This window comes from Ursus maritimus, unplaced genomic scaffold (genome assembly GCF_017311325.1).
Source record: "Ursus maritimus isolate PB19 unplaced genomic scaffold, ASM1731132v1 scaffold_9, whole genome shotgun sequence".
In the NCBI taxonomy this organism is placed as follows: domain Eukaryota; kingdom Metazoa; phylum Chordata; class Mammalia; order Carnivora; family Ursidae; genus Ursus; species Ursus maritimus.
Window position 1 is genome coordinate 61,614,490 of NW_024427107.1, and position 23,904 is coordinate 61,638,393.

The 23,904-nt window shown below is 37.4% G+C and overlaps 1 protein-coding gene across 3 annotated transcripts in view; it reads left to right on the forward strand.

Moving 5' to 3' along the window:
• COL14A1 (collagen type XIV alpha 1 chain) overlaps positions 1–23,904 on the forward strand; it is a 207,997-nt gene that overhangs the window by 121,245 nt on the left and 62,848 nt on the right. For all 3 annotated transcript variants that reach the window (XM_040625803.1, XM_008689298.2, XM_040625802.1), the window contains exons 30-36: positions 500–538; positions 689–827; positions 4,884–5,026; positions 7,808–7,917; positions 11,264–11,422; positions 19,914–19,991; positions 23,113–23,199. In XM_040625803.1, coding sequence (XP_040481737.1) covers positions 500–538; positions 689–827; positions 4,884–5,026; positions 7,808–7,917; positions 11,264–11,422; positions 19,914–19,991; positions 23,113–23,199 — 755 coding nt within the window. The remainder of the gene's footprint in view (positions 1–499; positions 539–688; positions 828–4,883; positions 5,027–7,807; positions 7,918–11,263; positions 11,423–19,913; positions 19,992–23,112; positions 23,200–23,904) is intronic.

Sequence of the window (23,904 nt, forward strand, 5' to 3'; positions counted from 1 at the left end):
GTCCCATCTTGATCTGAGAAAATAAGATGGACTTGCAGAGCTGTTTATTATGCAGACATTAAGTTGTGTGGTTTTGAGCCTTTGGAAATAAACCTCCGCTCTCCCCCGTTTAGGGTTTTAGGTGGATAAAAACTTTCCCTAATGAGATGAGAGTCTATGTCTGAAAGCAACTCGCCTAAACAGCTGTAGCATAAGACTGCTCATCAGGGTAACACATTAGCAGTGAGACTTCGCCCAACACATGCTCTCGAGAGACCACCATAGATTTTAATAGACCCACGAGAAGAGAAGGAAGCCATGTCCTTTCAGTTGTAATAGGCCAAGGGAGAGCATTTCAGTCTTCAGGAATCCACAGAAAACCATAGCTACATCTGGTTTGGATTCCCTTCACAACTGACTTCCGCAAAGATTATGTTAGCTTCCTGTTTTCAGGACAGGGAAAGAATATGTTTGGAAAATCTCTGAATTAGGGTTTTATATTGTTTGTTTTGTTTCCTAGCTTGCCCGCTGGTGTACAAGGATGGCGTCGATCTTGCAGGTATGCGTTACCTCCATTTTTCCAGATACATTTGGGAAATACAAAACAGTCCGCGTTTTTTTTTTTTTTTTTTTTATCTTTCAAAGACTAATTTTGAAATTTAAAATCCTAAAATGCCTGTTTTCTCTCTCTGTCTCTCTCTCTTTTTAGGATTTAAGATGATGGAAATGTTTGGTTTGGTTGAAAAGGATTTTTCATCTGTGGAAGGGGTTTCCATGGAGCCTGGTACCTTCAATGTGTATCCCTGTTACCGAATTCATAAAGATGCCCTGGTTTCCCAGCCAACCAAGTATGTTTCCCTTGCAAGACATTAAAGCCAGTCGTTTGTTATTGTATCTCAATGTGAAAATGATGTCAACTTGAAATACACTATAATAGTTCCCAGTAGGATTTTCCATGATGATAAGAGCAAATGATTAGATTTCTTTGTTTAAAAACATCAGACTCACACATAATGCTGGTTGAACTTTAATATCTGTTAGTCTGAGAAAATATATAAGGATAGTTGATCCTTACCCAGTGCTACTATACACCAGGCATTGTTCTAAGTGCTTATGTACATTAACTCACTCAAAGCTCCAAACAGCTCTATGCATTAGATCCACTTATTATCTCAGTTCTAGAAATAATGAAACTAAAGCACAAAGAAGCTAAATGACTTGAGTGAGATCACATGGTTCGTTTAGTGAAAATGCTGAGATTTGCATCTGGCAATCAGGCCCCGGAGCCCACACCCTGAACCATTTCATGCCATCAGCTCAGCTCATTTTTAATCTTCGAGAAGTCACAACAGGAACTCCATGTAGTGGAAGAGTACTATTGGGTGTATGTACAAAGCACATTATCTACTTGCTTTATAGTTCGTAATGCACATGGGATTCTTGGGCCCGCTTACAGCAAATTCCTGGTTCAAGGGATCATCTCTCAAGATGTTATGTTATTTTACATTCCAACATGAAACATTTTCAGTATCCAGATGTTGATGTAGTACGCACATGTGCACGGACCAATGGGAGAGATTGTATTAGAGTATTAAACTCATCTATCTAATGTGCACACAAGTTGCTTTGCTAGCTTCTTCAAAATATTATTTATTAAATTCTAGCCTATTATAGTACTATCCAAATTATTTTATTGTGCTTCATTTGGGAGGATAGTATTTGAAATAAGTAGACCTCTATTAATAATGTAAAGTATTTGCCATTATAAGTGTAGCTTCATTTCCTAGAAAATTATTATAAATGCCTTTGACTTATAGTATGTATGTGCTTTTAGGTAAAGCCAATATCTGGTGTTATCTTTTAGCAGGTTTTCTTTTTACACAGTCTAGGGATGAATATTAAGATGGGAGTTCGATCGTTTGTTCCAGCACTTTGAAAAATGGCATTGGTATTTTGATCAAGATGGCGTTGAAAGTATAGATTGCTCTGGGTAGCATAGACATTTTAACTATGTTTATTCTTCTGATCCATGAGTCTGGAATGTTTTTCCATCTTTTTGTGTCTTCTTCAATGTCTTTCATCAGTGTTCTGTAGTTTCTAGAATATAGATCCTTTACCCCTTTGGTTAGGTTTATTCCTAGATATCTTACGGTTTTTGGTGAAATTGAATCAATTCCCTAATTTCTCTTTCTTCAGTCTCATTATTAGTGTATAGAAATGCAACTGATTTCTGTGCATTGACTTTGTATCCTGCCACATTACTGAATTGCTGTATGAATTCTAGGAATTTGGAGGTGGAGTCTTTTGGGTTTTCCACATAAAGTATCATGTCATCTGCGAAGAGAGAGAATTTGACTTCTTCTTTGCCAATTTGAGTACTTTTTATTTCTTTTTGTTGTCTGATTGCTGTTGCTAGGACTTCTAGTTGAAAAACCCTCCATTGAGTCCTAGCCAAAAATGAGAATTGCCAAAGGGAAAATCCTCCCTACCCCACTGAAATGGCTTATCCAGTGAACAACGCTGTCCACCTTGCAAAATCCATTCACTGGCTCCCAGCACTCATCGTAATGCAGTTGCTCACTTCCTCCTCCTGGATTCACTCTCCTCACTGGGCTTCTGGGACACACACTCTTTTGAGCGTCTGCCTACATTACCAGCTGTTCCTTTTCAGTGTTCCCTCTTCTTCTCATCTCTACTTCTTCATGCAAAAGGGATTAGGCCTGGAGCCTTGATATTCTTGTCTTCCCTGTCTATATCTACTCCTTGGTGATCATTTGAATAGTATTCAGCATTGTCTATAAGCCAATGACTCCTAAATTTATATTTCCAGTCCAGACCCATTTCCCCATATTTAGACTAGCATATCTAATTGCATACTAGACATCTTGCTTGGATATCTAAATGGGCATTTGAAACTTTGCATGTTCAAGACCATGCTGACCTTCGCTCCAGAACCAGCTTCACTTACAACCTTTTCCATCTTACTGACAACTACATCTAACTAGTTTCTCAGGCAAAAAAATTGGGTTCTTTCTTTCATGTCCCACATCCATTCTACCAAGGAGTACAGTTGTCTGTGCCTTCTCACCATCTCCACTGCCTTAACCCCATATGGGGCGCTGTCATCTCTTCCCAAGCTCATTGCAGCAGGCTTCTAATTGGTTTTCCTGCTCAGACCCTTGCCTTCCCAGAGTCTATTCTCCAAGTTACAGTTAGATGATTCTTTTAAAATGTAAATCATGTCACTCCAAAATCTGACAATGATTCTCCATTCCCCTTGCATTAAAAGTCAAAACTCTTGAATGGCCCATAGGCTCTACATTATCTGGGTACCTATTACCCCTTTGACTTCATCTTTTGTCTCCTTCAGTCCATTCTCCAGACATACCAGGCGCACTCCATTTTGGTGTCTTTGTACGAGCTGGATGGCTTTGTCTCTTTTGAGGTTTTCTTCGAATGTAACCTTCTCAATGAACCTTTGCTCAAATGTAACCTTCTCAAGGAGACTTAAGTGAAGCCAGTGGTGATGACTTCAATTAACACTGCAAAACAATACATTCTAGCATTCCCAATCCCCATTAAACTGCTCTATTTTTCTTGTGGGTTTTTTTTATGGCATGTTTACCTTCTAATACACTATATAATTCACCCTGCTAGAATTTAAGTGCTTCTACAAGGATAGGAACATTGTTGGTTTTATTCATTGATGTATCTTAAGTGCCTGGTACAATGTCTGGCACATAGTAGGCACACAATAAATATTTGTTGAATGAACAAATGAATGAATGAACTAATATATAAACAAAATGAATGAAATATTTTTATCTATGCAAATCAAACTTTCATTTTCAAATTCATACTAAATTGCCATGTTCACAAATTTATCCACTTAATAACTATTATAGGGCTCCTATATATGTAAAGGACTATATTTGTTGCTTCGGGGAACAATTTAAAAGTACATAAGTGATCCACTTAATTGTTAGAGAGAGATAAGTTGGTATAGCAGGCTCGGTTCCCCAGAGGCAGATCCGGAGGTGGAGATGAGTGTTCAAGGAAACCGATGTGGATGTGCTCTCATGGAAGGGAACAGAAGGAGTTGAGATGAGATGAAAGAGAAGAATCAAGCCATGAGACAATCTCACTGAAAGTCTCAGGTGGCCCACATACAGGAGTTCTGAAAATGGTGCTACCTCCACTGGAATGAGAGGCTCTGTCCTCATATGCCCTCAAAGACCAGTCATTGAAAACGGGTGCCATAAAAAAGTTGGCATGACTTTGGGAGAGCCCTTCCTTCTGCTGAGGTGGTCTCTGAAGGGAGTTGGGATTTGTGAGCTGTCTACAGACCTCACTCCCAGCAGCAGGAGTAATATATTCTTAACTCTTGAAGGTCTAGATGGTGCATCCCAGCATGAAGCATGGACAGGAATGCAACTAACTACAACCTATAGTAGAAAGTGACAATGTCTTAAGTTTTATAAAAAGACTTTAGAGAAACATTATTTATGATACCAAAACTTGTGAAATGGCTTAAATGTTTGAGAAGAAGTGACTGGTTAGACAAACTATGCAGTAGCCAGATAAGAAAAGATCATGCAAACATTAAATATCATACTTTTAAAAAATATTTGAGGAAATATAAACTGTGTAGTAAATAGTGCTAAGAAAAGGGGCAGCATTATATAAATTGGAGAAATACTTACAGACATTCTTTAAAAACTGGAGGGAAATGTACCACATCAAAACAGTGGTCACCTCTGGATGGGATAGTCCTGTTATTTTTTTTTTTTCTGTTTTTCAAATTTTGTAATTAAAGTGTATTTGCTTTTATAATGAGATAAATAACGTTTTGAAAGGGATGCAATGAAATATTATTTTCGTTCCATTTTTTTTCCATTTTTCAGATATTTGCATCCAGAAGGATTGCCCTCTGACTACACAATGAGTTTTCTATTCCGGATTCTTCCTGACACTCCAGAGGAGCCATTTGCTCTTTGGGAGATTTTAAATAAAAATTCTGACCCATTAGTTGGAGTCATTTTAGATAGTAAGTATATTTACTTATATATTTGCACACACATGTATGAGTAAGTATATGTACGGATGCCATCTTGCCTGGCTTGTGTACACTAGACCCTTGAACAGCATGGGTTTGATATGCATGAGTCCACTTCTACAAGGATATTTTTTTGATAAATGTGGTAAAATATTGTAAATGTATTTTCCTTATAATTTTCTTAATAACATTTTATTTTCTCTAGCCTACTTTATTGTAGGAATATAATACATAATATATACAATATACAGAATATATGTTGATCAACTGCTTATGTTATAAGTAAGGCTTCTGGTCAACAATAGGTTATTAATAAAGATTTTGGGAGTCAGAAGTTACATGTGGATTTTCAACTACTTGGGGTGTTGGTGCCCTTAATCCCCGCATTGTTCAAGGGTCAACTATATATTGTAGAGTAACTCATTTATCTTAAGCCATGAGTAAATACTAGCAATAAATGATGTAACAGTTGTTTCATTCATTCTTCCACTCATTCTTCAGCACATATTTGCTGAGTTTCTACTGTGTGCCAGCACTAGGACCTGGGATTCCACAGTGGGCAAGGCAGAAAGAGACAATTACTGGGGTAGTAAAGATTTCAGGAAGAGCAAAGTTGATGACAGGAGGAGTCTGGAGGGTCACTGGGAGGGCAGGAACCAGAATCATTTTTTGCACATGGATATGATAAGTATAAGATTTGTCTTTTGAGGTCCTTGACCCAATTCCAACGTGTGTGTTGGGGAATATGAGGAGGGGAGAGAGTTGGCTCACAGAACTTAGAGAAACATTTTGCTCACTAGATTACTGCTTTATTATAAAAGGATATAACAGGAGTCACCAGCTAGAAGAGATGCATAAGGCAAGGTATGTGGGAAGAGGCATAGAGGGTCCATGCCTCTCCAGGCAAGCCACCCTCCCTTTTCTCCATGTATTCAGCAACCCAAAAGCTCTCTGAACCCCATCCTTTGACTTTTTATTGAGGCTTCATTAAATAGGCATGATTCATTAAATTATTGGCCATTGGCAACTGAACTCAATCTCTAGCTACTCTCCACTCCCTAGAGGTGGGGGGAAGAAGTGGGATTGAAAGTTCCAACCCCCTAATCACAGGGTTGGTTCCCTTGGCAACCAGCCCTCCATCCTTAGGTTACATAAGAGCTTTCTGAAAGTTACCTTATTAACATAACAAAAAAACATCTTTATAGCTCTTATCACAGAAAATTCCAAAGGTTTTTGGAGCTGTGAGCCAGGAACCATGGACCAGGACCAAATACATATGTTTCATATATATTTGAATGACCAAATATATATTTCTTATAAATTGCAATATCACAATGCCTATTTCATATCCCAGAAAAAATGCCAGATTTGCAGCAGCATATTTTGGGAAGAATTCTGGGATGGGGATATAAATTTGCAAGTTGTATATGTGTGGTATATAAGCCATGATACTGTGTGAGATCATCTAGGGATTGAATCTGGAAAGAGAAGAAAATAGGTCCGAGGAGGACATTCCATTGTTTGGAGGTTGGAAAGATGAGGGAACCAGTGAAGGAAGCTTCTCAATCACATGCTCTTGGATGTCACATATGATGATCATTTAAGAGGATCATCAAGTTTTCAGTTAATGTCACTAACTTTTCTATATATCTTCTTTGTTTAGGATTCCAATCAAGCTAGGAACCAAAATCTGGTGGCTTTTGTTAGGTGCTAACTCACATATTTGGATAAGGAATGAGTTTAAGCTTATCTCCAACTAGTATTTGTAAAAGGACTTTTCAATACATGGAAATGAAACAATAACTAAATATGATATCGTGAAAGCGTTTTGTATACATACTGAAACTAAGGGAAAGCTGTAGATTAAAAGGGTATAAATAATTAACTCTATATTCACATGGGACTTGAAAACAAAGAAAATGATTAAGACTAGCTTGTTCCCAGAGCACCTGGGTGGCTCAGTTGGTTAAGCATCTGACTCTTGGTTTTGGCTTAGGTCATGATCTCGGGGTCCTGGGATGGAGCCCCACATCAGGCTCCATGCTCAGCAAGGAGTCTGCTTCTTTGTCTCTCCCTCTGCCCCTCCCCCCATCACACTCTCACGCGTTCTCTCTCTCTCTCTCTCTAAAATGAATAAATAAATAAAATCTTTTTTTAAAAAAGGACTAACTTATTCCCTTTGAAATCACAGTGAATAATTAAATTGTAACCTAGGAATTAGTTAGTGAAAAAATATTCCTTTTTTTCTTTTTTGTAATTCCTTGTCCTGAAGATTAGGAAGATTTAGTTTGTTTGTGGATTTAGTTTGTTTATAATAAAAGACGTATTGGAATATCACTTTGGGGGTGGTATAATTGCATGTCCTGGAAAAGCTGGTTGCTCCAGGGGGTTAAAAAAGCAAAGGTTTGGTTTCTAGGTCTTAAGATATGATTAACTTTATTCTCCCTTTTTTTTTTTTCTGCTTTTACTCCCAACTTTAGACAACCATCTCCAAGGAGGGCGTTGGGGATGAGAGTATAGGCAAGCAAGTACAGAGGAAGAGTATATGTAGGGGTCCTTACTTCACTATCATCACTACATGGTTAAGTCAGTTAATTGGCCAGCTGAAAGCCTGGGGCAACCCAAGGACTATAGATCATTTCCTTACTTACTCATCATTTTGTTCTAAACACAGCCTCAAAACAAAGGATGCATTATTCTGTCTTCAATTGAATTTCATAAAGATTATTTACCCATTATAATACTAAACTGTTTCTATTTTTCTTTGATTAGATGGTGGTAAAACTTTAACATATTTCAACTATGACTACAGTGGGGATTTTCAAACGGTTACTTTTGAAGGACCAGAAATTAGGAAAATTTTCCATGGTAGCTTTCACAAGGTGAGTAATGCCTTATCTACATATATTCTTTACTCTATTTGCTATATGCAAAGCAACAGAGACATACATTCTTTATTCTATTTGCTATGGGCCAAGCAACAGAGAAGTGTAAAATAAATCCCATAGAGCTTTGGATTTCATATTTCAATTGGAGTAAGAATTATGTGTGGGCTTCTTCCAATTTGGTAGTTCTAAATGCAACAGTGAAGTGTGCATTTTTACCAGGTATCCTAAGAGATGTTGATAGAAGTGGTCCAGGTTCACACTTTGAGTAACAGTGTAATAGATGATACTGCATTACTAAGAGGACAGTTGTTAATTGGCTACATTATGTGTGATGTGGAAAGGATTGCTGGTCTACCCAGCCACCACTGCACATGAAAGCACAATCAGCCAATTCATGTTAGTTTGTAGAAGATAGTTTGTACTGATATATTTATATATATACAGACAACCCATCACTACCATTATAAAAGTTATTCTGAGGAGGAATTTTGTAAAATCTGACTGTGGTTTTTATGTGATAGAACTCTGTTCCTTATGACTTCATAATCTCTGAAACAATTTTTGTGATCACTCAAGTAGCCATGCTTTCTTCCAACATTTCTTCTTATTTCCTTTGTGTTTTGCAAATGATCCTGTTGATCTCTGGGCTGTTAAGGATGCAACCTGCCAAGGCTGCAGGTAGAGCAGAGCATTTATACATGGTGCTGCAAGTAACCTTGCCTCTTCACCCTCCCATCCGAGTGTTGAGTGAAGGAAGGGATGTTGCAGAGCAGTCTTCATCTCTGCTCCTGCCTCCTGACCTAGAACATAGTCAAGTCCATCTAATTTACACATGGTTGTTACTTTCTGGGGTTTTGAATACCCTACCTGCATAAGAACAACTATATACCAAGATTCTTAGTCCTTTTTGCGCAAGAAAATTTACATACAAAATTTTGTTGTTGTTTAATAGGACTGTACAACCAGAAGTATATTATCTTAAAACCACAAGATCCACTCAGAGATTTATTAGTTCATGGTTCAAAATAGTCCTTTTAGCATCTCTTTGTGGAGATATTGTCATTTACTCACCAAGTTCCTCTTGTCTTGAAACAATTCTTTCTTGGTTAAGCAGAGTCTATTGCAAAGTAGTCAAGAAAAATTATGAGGCAGATGTGAGATTTCATAAGTGTTAAAAACACATTGCCATCATAACATGAACTTGTAATTCTCATTCCAAAGAATCATTTATGAGTCTTAGGTGAATGTTAACCTTTACTCACCTTATGAGAAGATCTTAAAGACCTTATAAGTCAGGGTAATTAAAAAACTGGTTTTAAATTTATAAAGAAAACCTCCAGTTTTTTAAAGTTACTTAAAAAAAAGCCTTCCTCTACTCTTTTCAGTATTGTTAATAAAGCCAAACAGCCAAACAAACCAAAAAGAAAAGGCTTATCATGTAGTCAACTACTCCATTAATAGATCTATGAATTGAAAATCTTGATGCAAATTCAATATGTTGAGATCAAATTTGATTTGCTCATAGAATTGTATTTAATTGAATACCTTAATTTCTTGTTTTTCAATTGGCTTTAATATCTACACTTTGGATATGAAGTGTGGCCTCAAGTTCTTTCAAAAAGTTGGTAATTACATAAACAGATCCTTCAATGCAATTAAAGAAGCAAAATATTTTTGAAAAGTTTTCAGTGTCTCCTGTTGTAAAGCAAAAGTTGTTTTAAAAAAAACTGAATAATCTCCCCACAAGTTAATGGTTCTTAAAGCATGAATATTATATAGGAGGTTGTTTAGCACCCAGCATGAATATTTCTGTAATTTGTAATAATGGAAAGTATTCCAAGTTTCAAAAACATACAAGAGTCAAATTAAATCCTTCTAAATGATCCTAAGAGAGATGTTAGTAGGAAGGAAGTAATGTGGGGATTTACTCCAGTGGTGTTTCTCCAGTTGAATAACGGTTTAACTCCTCTTCGCAGGAAAAAGGTTTCTCAAGAGCTTCTACCGTTGACTTAAATTATTTTTATCATGATTTAACATAAATAAAAGATTAAATAAAAATTGATATACATCCTTATGCTTTCAGTTCCTATGCAACTATGAAACAAAAATAAAGGTTGAATAAAACCAATAAAGTTAATGGGGCACCTGGGTGGCTCATTCAGTTAAGCATCTGACTCTTGGTTTCAGCTCAGGTCATGATCTCAGGTCCAGCCCCACAGCCAGCTCCCTGCTCAGCGGGGAGTCTGCTATCCCACTCTCTCTCCCTCTGCCCCTCCCCCTGCTCATGCACTCTCTCTTTCTCTAAAATAAATAAATCTTAAAAAAACAATAAAGTTAAAAGTAACACTATTTTAATATGAAAGATGATGTTTCATCGATACTCGACCTCTGCTCGCAATACAAATACAGTACTAGCTGCTCTAACTCCCATAATTATTGCCTCGTACTTTTTTTTCTTTGAACTAGCATACCTTCCCTTATGTAGCTATTTGTAACTCTTTTTGGCTTTCACTTAATGTGAAATCATTATTTGCCTATTAATTCCACTCTTTAAGCTCACTAAAAAAGTAGCCTTCCACAAAAAAGAAATACTCATGAGGCAAACACCATCATAAATTGAAATGTATTATAAGCACTGAAATTTCATGGCCGAACTTGCTTACAATGGGATTCATTTAGAATACACTTACCTTTGACTCTCACCTCCAGGATAACGCACATTTTTACAAACCCTCACAAAGAATGTATAGACTCCTGAATATATTACCATAGACATGCAGATTCTAGAAATTTCATTTTGAGAAAACTGTACCACACATGAAGCCAAAGAGCTTTATTTCTTTTGCTCCTGGAGTCACCAGAAGGCGTTCCTCCATCCCTTTCAGATTCTAGATCTCCTCTCTTCATCTTAAATTAAGTATTATCAAAACATAGTTTGCCGACAACTGGTAGTACCATAGAAAACTTTTGCTGGTAAATCAATTAGCGTTTTTCATTTTAATATTTTCATGTTCATCTTCATGTGCACTCCAAAAAGACATAAGCAGTGCACGAACCCTGGCATTTCAGGATGTTGCTGCTTTAGATGAAGGCTGGATTTTGACTCCTTTCAAAGTCGTTTTAAAGAAAGTATTAATTAAGTAAAAAAAGAAGTGCAACCTGAATGGGAGACAATCATGGGAGTGGTGAACGCAGAGCCTGTCTCTTCTAGGAAAATGCTTAGTGACAGAATTCCTTCTCTTTCCTGCTTTTTAGTGATGAGTCATACAATTACAGAAGTTTGATAGTTCTTCCTACTTCCTACCTCCTAAAACATCTCAACATCTTTACTTTTACCCAGATGCACATTGTTGTCAGCAAGACTTTGGTCCAAGTGATTATTGACTGCAAGCACGTGGCCGAGAAGGCAGTAAATGCCTCAGCTAATATCACATCGGATGGTGTTGAAGTCCTGGGGAGAATGGTCAGATCAAGGGGACCAAATGGAAACTCTGCACCAGTAAGTGGATAAACAAGAGAAGCTGTGCTGTTATTATAGGAAAAAGAGGGTTTTCCAGGGGAAAAATTTGGTAAGGGAATGGATGGAGAGATGGGTGAATGGTTGGATGAGACTGGCTGGCTGGCTGGATAAATGGATAAATAACAGCCTCTTTAAATGAAATAAAATACACATTCAAAGTTCTTGGCAGTATACTTCTGCTATATTGTAATAAGAACGCTCTGGGGGGGCGCCTGGGTGGCACAGCGGTTAAGCGTCTGCCTTCGGCTCAGGGCGTGATCCTGGCGTTGTGGGATCGAGCCCCACATCAGGCTCCTGGCTGTCTCTCTGTCTGTCGAATAAATAAATAAAAAACTTTAAAAAAAAAAAAAAAAAAAAAGAACGCTCTGGGAATTAGGCTAGTTTGTTTTCTAAAGGCATTTAAAAATGCAAATAGTAAAATACTTATCAAATGGTTTATGGCATAAAAGGTTTGTTAATGAGAATCAAAACTGTAAATCAGAACTCTAAATAAGCAAATATAAATTCATGCAAACTATGTGACTATTATACATAGTATACACAGGACATTTATGTAAGTTTCTCATTTGGGTTAGATTTGGGCATTTTTAAACTAGGTTTTTGTTATTGCTAATGTGAAGTCTACCCTTTAATCATAAGTTATTTAACAAATCATTCTAAGATAATGTATTTTTCATCATATAACATAGAATTTAAGACTAGGGGACTTCCAATTGGCAAAGAAATCGCATTCTTTTCTCTCACTACCCACAAAAAAAGAATAGTGTACACAAGCTTTTGTTTTAACACCATGTGTTCACAGCTAATTAGCAATGTTCTCTAATTTGAGTCATTCCATAATTAGAACCAATTAGCCTGAAGGGCATTTTATTCTTGTAAATAATTCCAACTATTTTAATGAACATTTCTATGTAACAGAATCATCAGGTTAATTATGAGTCACTATTACTGTCTTGCACTTTCTAGATCTGTAGAACTAGCCAGCTATATGGAACTGGAGAATGCCCTGGTGGTTCTGAGACTTTTTAAGCTGAAGATCACTTTGTACAAATGAAATCTTCTAGTATATGTCAAATAAATAAATAAGATTAAAACAGACCCTTGCTAACTGAATGGGAGAGAGGACATGGAGTAGCAGGTCACCCCACCCTCCAAAGGTCCTAAGGGGACTTCAAGGAGCACAGTTCTAACTCCGCTATTCTAGTATGACCCATTCACTTTATATACCCGCAAACAGTCCCAGAATGGTAAAATGAATTACTTTGGGACATTTCAGTATTTAGTGGCATTTCCTTTTGTGGTAACAATACAAGGGAAGTCTTTGTGTACATAGGGGAACATTCAAGCTTTCAGACCTTGATAGATATATGCTAATTAGTTTAATACTTAGCTTTGATGTATTTTTTAAAAGTACTTTTGTTTCTACTTACCTTTGGAGAACCATGGATTAGATGTTCGGAAAGAGAGAATATAAAAGCTATGGAAGGCTCTCTTGTTTTCAGTTATGGTAAGGGACTTTTAAGAATGTTTACATTATAACCCTTTCATGAGGATGGTGCCAAAAGCGAAGTAGGAAGCCCCTGCTTCTTCCAAAGCCAAAGCCAAAGCAAAAGCTTTGAAGGCCAAGAAAGTGGTGCTAAAAGGCATCCATACACATGCAGAGACACACACACCAAAGATCCACATGTCACCTACCTTCTGAGGGCCCAAGGCGCTGCATTTCTTCAGGTAGCCCAAATATCTTTGAAAGAGCGCCCCAAGGAGAAACAAGCTTGACTGTTATGCCATCATCAAGTTCCCTCTGACTACCAGGTCAGCCATAAGGAACATAGAAGACAGCACACTTGTCTTCACTGTAGGGGTCAAGGCCACAAGTACTAGATTAAAGAGGCTGTGAAGAAGCTCTATGACATGGTCGTGGCCAAGGTCAGCGCCCAGTGGAGAAAAGAAGGCATATGTTTGACTGGCTCCTGACTATTGTGCTTAGAAAGTTGCCGATGAAATTGGGATCACTAAACTGAGTGATCAAGCCCAGTGGAGAGAAGAAGGCATATGTTTGACTGGCTCCTGACTATTGTGCTTAGAATGTTGCCGATGAAATTGGGATCACTAAACTGAGTCCAGTGGCTAAATCTAAACATAAATTTTTTCACCATAAAAAAGAATATTTATATTATATTGAGGAGTTGTCAATCTTAATGTTTTGTATTTTATGCTGATTAAGAAACACACCATCTTCTGCTTCACAGAAAAGACTTTTATGATAGCACACTCCAGAATTTATAAGGCTCCATAATTAGCAAACTAGGGATTATCTTGTAGGGATAAATGGATGTATGTAGATAGATGCTTGGATGGATGAATGAATAGTCTCCAATTTAATAAAGGGAAACAATTCTAGGTGTTTGAGATTCTGGGCCCAAATCACTTAGTATTATTTTTTTTTATTTTTAGAAATAATGCATATAAAATCCCTGACAGTAGCATTCAATGAACAGCAGCTGTTACTGAAGGATGTCAATATTACCTTCTCCATCTCGCTTTTTCTAAACCTCTAATGCTTAACGCCTGATTATTTGTAGCCATCTATTATTTTCTTGCTCTTCCATATATCTACACTTTCCCTCTCTCGCCAGAGTATAAATCCCTTAAAATAGAAACCAGGTCATGGTCTTCATTTACAACTACCTCCTTCTACCCCACATCACAGTATCTAATAAATTCAGATGGACAGGTCAAGTTCTCAAGAAACACTTGATAGAAATTAAATAGAATGTCATCTACTTGAATTTTATCATGTCTTTTCTTAAAATGTTTTGTATATATTATATTCCATATGTGGCACTGATAATAGACAAGTTATATATATATCCTACCTTCTCCTAATTAATAATTTGTATTTTAAAATTAGTTTTATAATTATAATTATATTAATTATATTTCAAAGTATACTCCATGTAATAATGGTACTCCAAATATATGACCAATTAAATATCATGGAATTTATTCTTGAAAGCAAAAGTGCCCGTAGGCTTTCATTCTACCGGTAATAAATCTTTACTTTGAGGCATGAAAGAAAAGCAATTAAACAGAGCACACTCTGTGGTAACTTCCAGCCAGTAGTAGACAAAGGGGAATTTATAGAAGTCAATAATTAAAGAGTTCTTTGTAAGGCTACTAAGAAAAAAGTTGTGGCTTTTGTTAGAATCTAGAAGTCTACAAAGGATTGCTAAATAGATTTTCAGTCTTCCCACTTATTGAAGAATTTGATTACGTTGAAATGGATAATATTAGATTAGATCTCAAGAATGTGATTGGAACCTCACTTGCTCTTTTGGGTTATGAATTGTTTCAGTGCAAAGCAAGAGAGAAGCTTCAGTCTTCAGTTTTCAATTAGAAGGCACAAACTGGTAACATAATCTTAATTTACATCTGTACCCCAATACCCAGCAAAAGGGAACATGTAATGTGCAAGTTTTGGATTCTTCCAGGAGGAGTAATTATCATATAAAAAAGATTCGTAGTTTATAGGTCAGCATTCCCTGGCAAATTCAGCAATGGTTCAAAAAATGCTAGATGAGGGGAAAACTCTAAATATTCAGTCCTTAAAAAAATAAATTCGTTTTAAACCAAAGTTGAGTGGAGGAGAGATTAATGGATTTGGGGATACAGTAACTACTATATTGAAATTGTTCACATTTGTAATAAAAACAACTCGTGTTCAGTAATGCGAGATTTTATAGACAATGAAAGTCCCTAGTGGGACTAAGCGAAGAAGTTGGCTTAATTTAGCCGTCAAAACACACATGGGAAGAAACTTAACTGACTGCGCTTCTCCTTTCTGTTCTTCTGTCTCCTAAGAAGTTTCTTCTTTCTTTTCTGATTTCTGATGAAATTATAATGCTGCCAGAGACGATCCTAGAAATATTTAGAGCTTCTGGCGTGTGATCATATTCTTAGTGTCTTTCTTCCCCCTTTTCAAATCTAACACTTTTATGATTATCCAATTGACTTTTGTTTATCCTCTGCTATGTAAATAAAGACAAATACAAGTTATGTTACAGAGTTTTTTATAACATAATTTACTGAGTTAAAGCTTTTATGTAGAAATCAACAGCAGACTAGTCAATGACAGTGTAGAAACAAATGTTTTTAAACTATAAGAAAATGATCATGTTTCCATATGATTTATGAATTTTAATCCTTAAAATGAAAAGAAGTAGCTAATATTTATTGCATGTCTACGATGGACCAGGCAGTGTGTGCTTTTCTGAGATTATCTTGTTTAATCCTCTAATAACCAAAGGGAAAAGATACTTAGATTATCCCCACTTTATAGATTCAGAAACTGAGACTTGAGGAAGTTAGAGAAGGTGCCCCTTTCAAAAAGTGTGGAAAGTAAGATATGAGACTGAATCTGACTTGCACAAGGATACCTGCCTACCATGCTAACTTTTCTTCCACTGGGTCAAGCTGATCATTAAGGAACTTAAAGCAGAGGAGGGAGTTTGGTCTGCGCATATGCCCTGTCTGTTCACTGACATGTTCAGAGACTCACCATTATTTCAGTTCTGACCTTGAAAGTAAATGCAAAGTGTTCCCCACAAAGTATGCCTACACCTAAACATTTCAATGACTACCAATAGTTACAACAGCTGTTAATTTTCATCTCCTCATTGAATTGAGTGCCATTATGCTTTCCCTTAAATTCAATAAATTGAGAGCAAGTAAACGGGGTAAGATGCTTAATAAATCTTAGCTTTGAGATGGAGTCAGTAAAAGTTAAATATCAAATTAAAGAAGAAGGTGGCCAATGTCCTCAGTGGTCTTACTCCAGTATTCCTGTGTAATGTAAATCTCTCTAAATATTTGTATAATTTTAGGTATAGCTTGACTTCAAATTACAAGCTTAGTGTACACTATGCTGGAGAAAAATCAGAAACTAGAATGTGGTAATGAGTGGAAAGTTGAGCCAGGCTACATTTGTATTCCCATTCACAGATCACAGTGACTCAACTGATGAGAAACATTTTAATCTTATTTTCATGCTAACATTTCACCCCAAATGACTTGCCTTTTGTGTTACACCCAGACCAAAATGTCCAATAATGAAAAACAAGCCTTTGTAATTGGTTAAGCAGTCCCTTGGAAGGTATTATAAAAGGTGAAAATAGGAGCTTACGCATCACTTTTTCTCTTGTTCTCTTTTTGCACATATATTTTTTATAATGTTCAGTTAGTTAGAAAAGAAAGAAGTTACAAAAATTAAAAAGAGGCTGACTCTTGTTCATTTTGAACTGCATCATCTTGCATTTTCAGGCACTCAAATATAAAGTCTTTTGACATGTCTGTACTGTTTCCTACATAATTTCTCTACAAATATGTATGTCATTGTTTTTGGAATAAAAGCCAGCGGGATTTTTAATCAATCCTCAGAAAGAAGTCCCTAATTAAAGGCTGAGGAATCTAAGCTATTACGAATGCAAAACAATTATGAATAAATTTGTTGTACTCACATACACTCACACAAAAGCCTGCTGACTTCATCAAACTTGAAAAAGAAAAGACAGCCCACAAGCATTCCTCAAATGATAGTATTGGCTTCATTCAGCACTTAGTAGGCGTTCAACCCCCTGAGTAAATAAAATGAACTCATAAGGATCCCAATAACTCAATGGGACAGAAGTTTAGCCAAAGGTGTGTATGTAGACATCACAGTGTTACAGTGATTAGGTGGTGAGAGTTTATTTGAAAAACTTCAAGAAAGCCTGGTCCTTACTGAGGCTAATGAAAGTCCTTTCCTTTACATACATCTTTCCATTCAATAAAATGCTTTTACACTGAGGGCTCTATTCAGAAATGGGGAATTTCTTAATGGATGAATGACTTAGATTGAACTGAATCTATCTAATACTGTCATAATGGGCCCCATTTAATAAATGCCCCCAGACAAATGGCATTGTAAAGTTACTTAGGCTGGGGTATCTGCATTTTAAACATTAGACCAAAGATCCTTTCACTACTAAATGAACCACAAGAAAATGAAATGTGCTGTTCAGATCCCAACTAGAACTCCACTTTCAGCATGTGCTTACATTTCTTAGGCTCTTTCTTCCCAGGTCCCGATCTGCAGAATGGGGTTGGCCTTACTTACTCTACCTCCTAGTGGTGATCTAAAGATTATATGGTATAGGCAAAGTCCTTAAGATAGTGCCTGGTACATAGTAGTTTTTCAACAAATGCCCACTGCTCTTGTTATTATTTGCTTAGATTTTTCTCAACCAAAGTATTAAACAGATCTGGTTGTTGTGGAAACAAACTACTGTTATATTTCTGCCCTCAGTACACATCACTTTTATTTAGATTCTACTGTTGTAGTATGTTCTTCTGCATCTTAAAGAATTCAATAATGACAGGGCTGTACATGCTCCATTAAAATAATATTTAGGGGCACGTGGGTAGCTCAGTTGGCGAAGCATCCAACTCGTGATTTGGCTCAGGTCATGAACTCAGGGTCGTGAGATTGAGCCCCATGTTGGGTTCTATGCTCCGCATGGAGTCTCCTTGTCCCTCTCCCTCTGCTCCTCTCCCCGCTCACTCCCTCTCTCTCAAATGAATAAATAAATAAAATCTTTAAATAATAATACTTACTATTTATAATAACTATATTCTAGGCACTTTTATGTGTATTTCCGTACGTTAATTCATTTTATTGTTATAGCTCCTATTATTACACCAATGAATAGCTATTATTAAAGAGCTAGCTACTGTTATTATACTAATTTTACAGATGAAGAAAACTTGGACTTGACTTAGTTTGTGAGTGGAGGATTCGAGGCTTACACCCAGGTAGTCTAGCTCCATAGCCTCCTAACACCTATGGTCCTTGAAATACTTTTATTGTTAGTGTTCATTAAAATCAGCATCTGCGTTCCTTAAAAATGTTTTAATTTGAAAAAACCTATTTTTTCTTGGTCCAAAAACCTTAAAAACTGAATTTTTTTAATGATCATTATTCTGTTGTATGGTTGCCCTCCACAGACTCCGATGTCCTACCCATCGAGAATTTTTTCTTTAATCTGGAGGAAAAAAGAGCAGCGAGCCATGTACATTATTTCTTCAAACATCTCAATAGTTGTATATAGAAAAAAGCCAGCAAAAAAACCGTGATGGCTTGATTCATGGATCTGCTTTCAAAATTTAAGCTTTACTTTATTAATCTTGCAAAACTCCTTGGGGAAGGATGTTTGCAGCAAAGCACAGTTCTTACATATTAAAGGGGAAGCCTGATTTTATTCTCTTTACTGTCATTTAAAGTAGGGATCTGTGATGCTGCAGCATTGTGAGTAACTATTTTGTAATGCTTTCTACTTGGGCATTCTCATTTTCATCCACGGGACCCCTCACAGGGATGAACAGTATTTCTTGGGAGAAAATAAGGCACCCAGAGAGTTTCTAGCACTTGCCAAAAACACCACTTGCTGAAGGAAGGTTGTAGATTTAAAAAGAAAAGATTCCCTCCTTCTCCTTCTCGCAGCTCTGTAATTGGTGACACTTGTAATACTTGAAGATAATATTGGAAGAAATATAGTATTAGAAATGGTTGGGTCCTGAAGGTAATGTTAGCCCTTAGTAATATTATAATGATGTTTCTGTATATTTAAAGATGTACATTGAGTTTTGCCAACATACCTGAGTAGAACAAGACTAAATATTTATGGCATGATCAATGGCTTAGATGAAAACACACTCAGCATGGATTCTCACAATACTATATGTGAATTTGTCACGACCCTTATAGTGTTGTAAACAACATTCGTGTGCCTACCTCTCACTCCTGGTAAGATCTCTGAGGGCAGGATTTTGGTTTTGTTCATTTTCACATTTTAAAAGTCAATGTAGTATCTCGCTTGCATTGTACACTAAAGAAAAATTTGTTGAATATATGCACAAGCAATTGAAGTCAGAATTAATTTGACAAGACTTTGTGAATCCCTACTACCTCCCACATACGATGGGGACACAAAGATGAAGAAGTGGTTCTCTGTCCCTTGAAGAGCTCACAGTCTATGGAGGAGCTAATATAAATAATCACACTGTACGGTGGGAGATGTGCCAGAAAAGAGATACATGGGGTGTTGTGGGGTGACGGAGACACTGGTCATGACCACGACTGCAGAACGAGGCGAGTTTCAACAGAGGTGCTAAGCGCCTTTAGGCAGAGATGAGAGGGAAAGTTGTGATAAATCCAGGAGTTTGGAGGCAGGATGGAGTAACTAGACAAAATCTTAGATCACTGTGTGTCTGAGGAACAAAATTAATTTGATATTGTTAGAATGACTATTTATTTACGGTAAAGTTATGTTACAAATGTATCAGTGTTCTATTATGTGATACAGGATATGAAATCATAATTATAGACAGAGTGTATCTATTTTTTATTGAATGACAATTTTGTTTTAAATTGCAGTTCCAGTTACAGATGTTTGATATTATCTGTTCCACATCCTGGGCCAATAGCGACAAATGCTGTGAACTTCCAGGCCTGGTAAGAATTCTTCTTTTATTAGTAGGTCTGTTCTTTATTGAAATGTTCTAAAGTTGTATTTAATTTTCTCTGAAAATTAAATGCTATTTCATAAAACTCATAACAAGCTAATTCATTGTGATGATAATGAAAATCAGAAGAGGTTAAGAAGGAGGCGGGTCTGACATCAGCAAGACACACTGACGTGCATGGCGGGACCTGCACACCTCCAGGGGGTGCCGTCTACACAGAGTCCAGAGGTTCTCAAACTTCCTGGTTCAGGAAACCTTTGGTGTTGCAATAATTTTTTTCATGGTACCCTTAGGTCAAAAGAAATGCCAAACAATTCCGTATATGAATCCATTAGGTCCAAAAATCTTAAGTGTTTATGCTCTAAAAACGCAGTAGCCATATGAAAAAATAATACACATGAATGGAAAGAAGAAAATGGGATTGTTATTTTATTCCTAAATAACCAAGATTACTTACGAATGGGATGGATGGGCCTATTGCGGAGTACATAATTTTCATACCTTGGAATCTGATTGGACGTCACCACCTCACTTCTTTTTCCACATTGATTTTTTCCATGTTACTTGCTTCTTTCTGTCATAGCAACTGCCAGAACCCCAAATTTGCAAGTATATGACATCATCAAAAAAGTATTTCAATATCTAATGTTAAGATTGTGAGCTACCTTGAACTAGTTGTTCATACGAAGTCCAATGGGTGTCAAATACTGCTATTTCTCTTGAGTTTTTAAAACATTCATGGTGCCCTTATAAGTTTGTTGAGGTGCCCCAGGGCATCTTGGCACACAGTTCTGAAATTGTAGTCATAATCTGTATAAACTATGTGATGTTACCAGAAAATCGATCTTTTTTTAAAAATAATTTTTATTTTGTTATATTAGTCACCATACAGTGCATCCCCAGAGAAAATCAATCTTTTTATCATTATTAATACCAAGTATAATTCATGGGGTCATACCTGTATATATAAAAACAGATTCATATCTTATCATTCTTAGGGACAGTGAGCTGAATTGGATGACCGTGTTATGGTTGGACAGTAGTCATGTCTTAATAATTAAACTTGGAGAATGGGCACAGAGCAGCCTTCATAAAGGCTCAGAGATTTGCCTTTTTAACCTTACACCAGATCACATCATCTATTGCAGGCATTCAATACATGGTGACTCTGTTTGAGAAGGATATACAGTTGGCCCTTGAACGACGTGGGAGTTAGAGGCACCAGCCTCCCTCCCACTCAGTCAAAAATCTGTGTATGACTTTTGACTCCCCCAAAACTTACCTACTGTTGACAGGAAGCCTCACTGATAACATAAACAGTTGATTAACACATATTTCGTATGTAATACGTGTTATATACTATATTCTTACAGTAAAGAAGTCTAAAGAAAAGAAGATTTGTTAAGAAAATCATAAGGAAGAGAAAATACATTTATAGTGCTAGATTGCATTTATTGGAAAAAAAAGTCCACATGTAAGCTGACCAGTACAGTCCAAGTTGTTCAAGAGTTAACTGTAACTTACTCTTTCTTCATCAAAATTAATTTCCAAGTAAACTCTGATGAAGAATTAAATCAGAGGGGCGCCTGGGTGGCTCAGTCGTTAAGCGTCTGCCTTCCGCTTAGGGCGTGATCCTGGCGTTCTGGGATCGAGCCCCACATCAGGCTCCTCTGCTGGGAGCCTGCTTCTTCCTCTCCCACTCCCCCTGCTTGTGTTCCCTCTCTCGCTGGCTGTCTCTGTCTGTCAAATAAATAAATAAAATCTTAAAAAAAAAAAAAGAAGAATTAAATCAGAGACACTGTGGTGTTATGCTTAAGCCCAGATGGATTGGAATGTGGAAGCAGAAACATTCAGAAGCCCACGCTCTATCGAGCAAAATGTGATCACCACTTTTCCTAGGAAGGACCCAGGCCTGCTGAGAGCTTGTCTTCTTATTTTTATCACTGAAGATATGTCCATTCCATGGTAGGAAGACCTGGATGGAGATACAGTTGGCAGCAATGGTAAAACCGTTATTGAGCCTCTGGTCACAGGAGGCCTGATATCAGCCTTATTCGGAGGCTCTTTCCAGATACTCAAGTTTGTATTCCACTCTAGCTGCCCAGGTATCAGGCCAGATGTGTTAACAGGGGGGTTTCCTATAATGAGCTGAAAGCTTTGACTATTGTCCAACATTTAAAGAAAAGTATATACAGTAGACATGGGCCCTTTGCTCAACATTTTTCCATTGTGAACATTTCAGAGACTGAGATTATTTTCCACTTGATCGTTTAATTATCATCCGTGCTCCATTCAGTTCCAGCTTCACTTTCCCCCCGAGTCTTAAATAGTGAAGCTTATTTTCTCCCTGTCCAATGAGATTGGTGAACCCTATGGAGTTCTGCAATTTCTAATCCCGGTGCAGACTTCTTTTTGGCCGGTACTTCAAATGGGATCGTCACAAACTCTGTGGTAGCTGTTAGTGGGTCTTCGTCCCCCAGGGACTCGTGCAGAGATGTTCAGCCTGATGTTCATAATCTATCTTGTAATGTCATGTGGCAACAAAATTGTGCAAGAAAAGGAAAATGAGCTCCTATCCCAAAGCTCTAGATGGATGCTGTGTTGCCTCCTTGTGTTCAACCACAGAACGTGAGTCATAACGAAGGTTGTTGCAGGGATTTGATGATGCGTTTAAGCACTGTTTTGATTTTGTTTTGTGTGTTTTAGTGTAGATACAGTTGTTCTGTTCCGAAGTGGTTTTTTTTTTAGAAAGAAGAAAGTTTTCAAGACCTTTAGTTCATAAAGTACTCCTACTCGAACCAAATGAATTAGGAGCCAGAACCTCGTTTACACCCACTTCTGCCTTTCTTTCTTCACCTGCATCCCCAAGCTCATTTTATCAGCGTCCTTTGGTGATGATGATTTTCAATGACTCACTAGACACTCATTCATTTTTCTTTAAGGAAAATATTTTGTGGGCAGGAGAGAGTATTCTTTGCCTTTCCACACCAATGTTCACTTGCAAGGTTTTTTTTTTTAAGTGTCTTAAATCAAAGTGTTTTCTTTGAGTCCATAAAGCCATTTATACAGATTGTCTTGTTAACAGTTACGCTATTTTTTCCCCTCTTCAGAGGGATGAGGAGACCTGCCCAGAGCTACCACNTTCCTGCTCCTGTTCTGAAGTCAATGCCGGGACTCTGGGACCAGCAGGCCCACCAGTAAGTCTTGCCTCATTCAGATTTCAATGTTCTTTAATAATATTCATAGCTGTCATTTGTTGTGTGTCTAATATGCGCTTGCCACTGTACTAAACACATACTTAATCCTATAGCAAACTGAAGCCCACAGATGTTAAGAAACTTGCCTAAAGAGGGGCGCCTGGGTGGCTCAGTCAGTTAAGCATCTGCCTTCGGCTCAGGTCATGAACCCAGGGTCCTGGGATCGAGTCCCACATCGAGCCCCACATAGGGCTCCCTGCTCCCCAGGGAATCTGCTTCTCCCTCTCCCTCTGCACCCCCCCCACCCCACTTGTGCTGTCTGGCTTTCTCTATCTCTCTGTCAAATAAATAAATAAAATCTTAAAAGAAAAAAAAAAGCAACTTGCCTAAAGAACACAGCTTCTCTTCAAATCCCCGTCTCTCTGACTCCTGTATATGATGCTCTGGAACCTCAGGCCATACTGTCTTTCAAATTGTTACGTATTTCGAAATCTTCCCTTTAACCCCCTGTGGTTGATGTTCAATATGAATGTCTCAAACGTTGGCCCTCTACTTCCCCTGTAAGGTTTACGTACCTCCCTTCACTAGTATGTGCTAAAGTTGAAACGTAAAGGGAGGATTTTGAACTCACCCTATCCGAACATGAAGTTCTCCACTGCTGCTGGAAACTTCCTGCAAAAACGGAGAGAGAGGGAGATTGGCCTG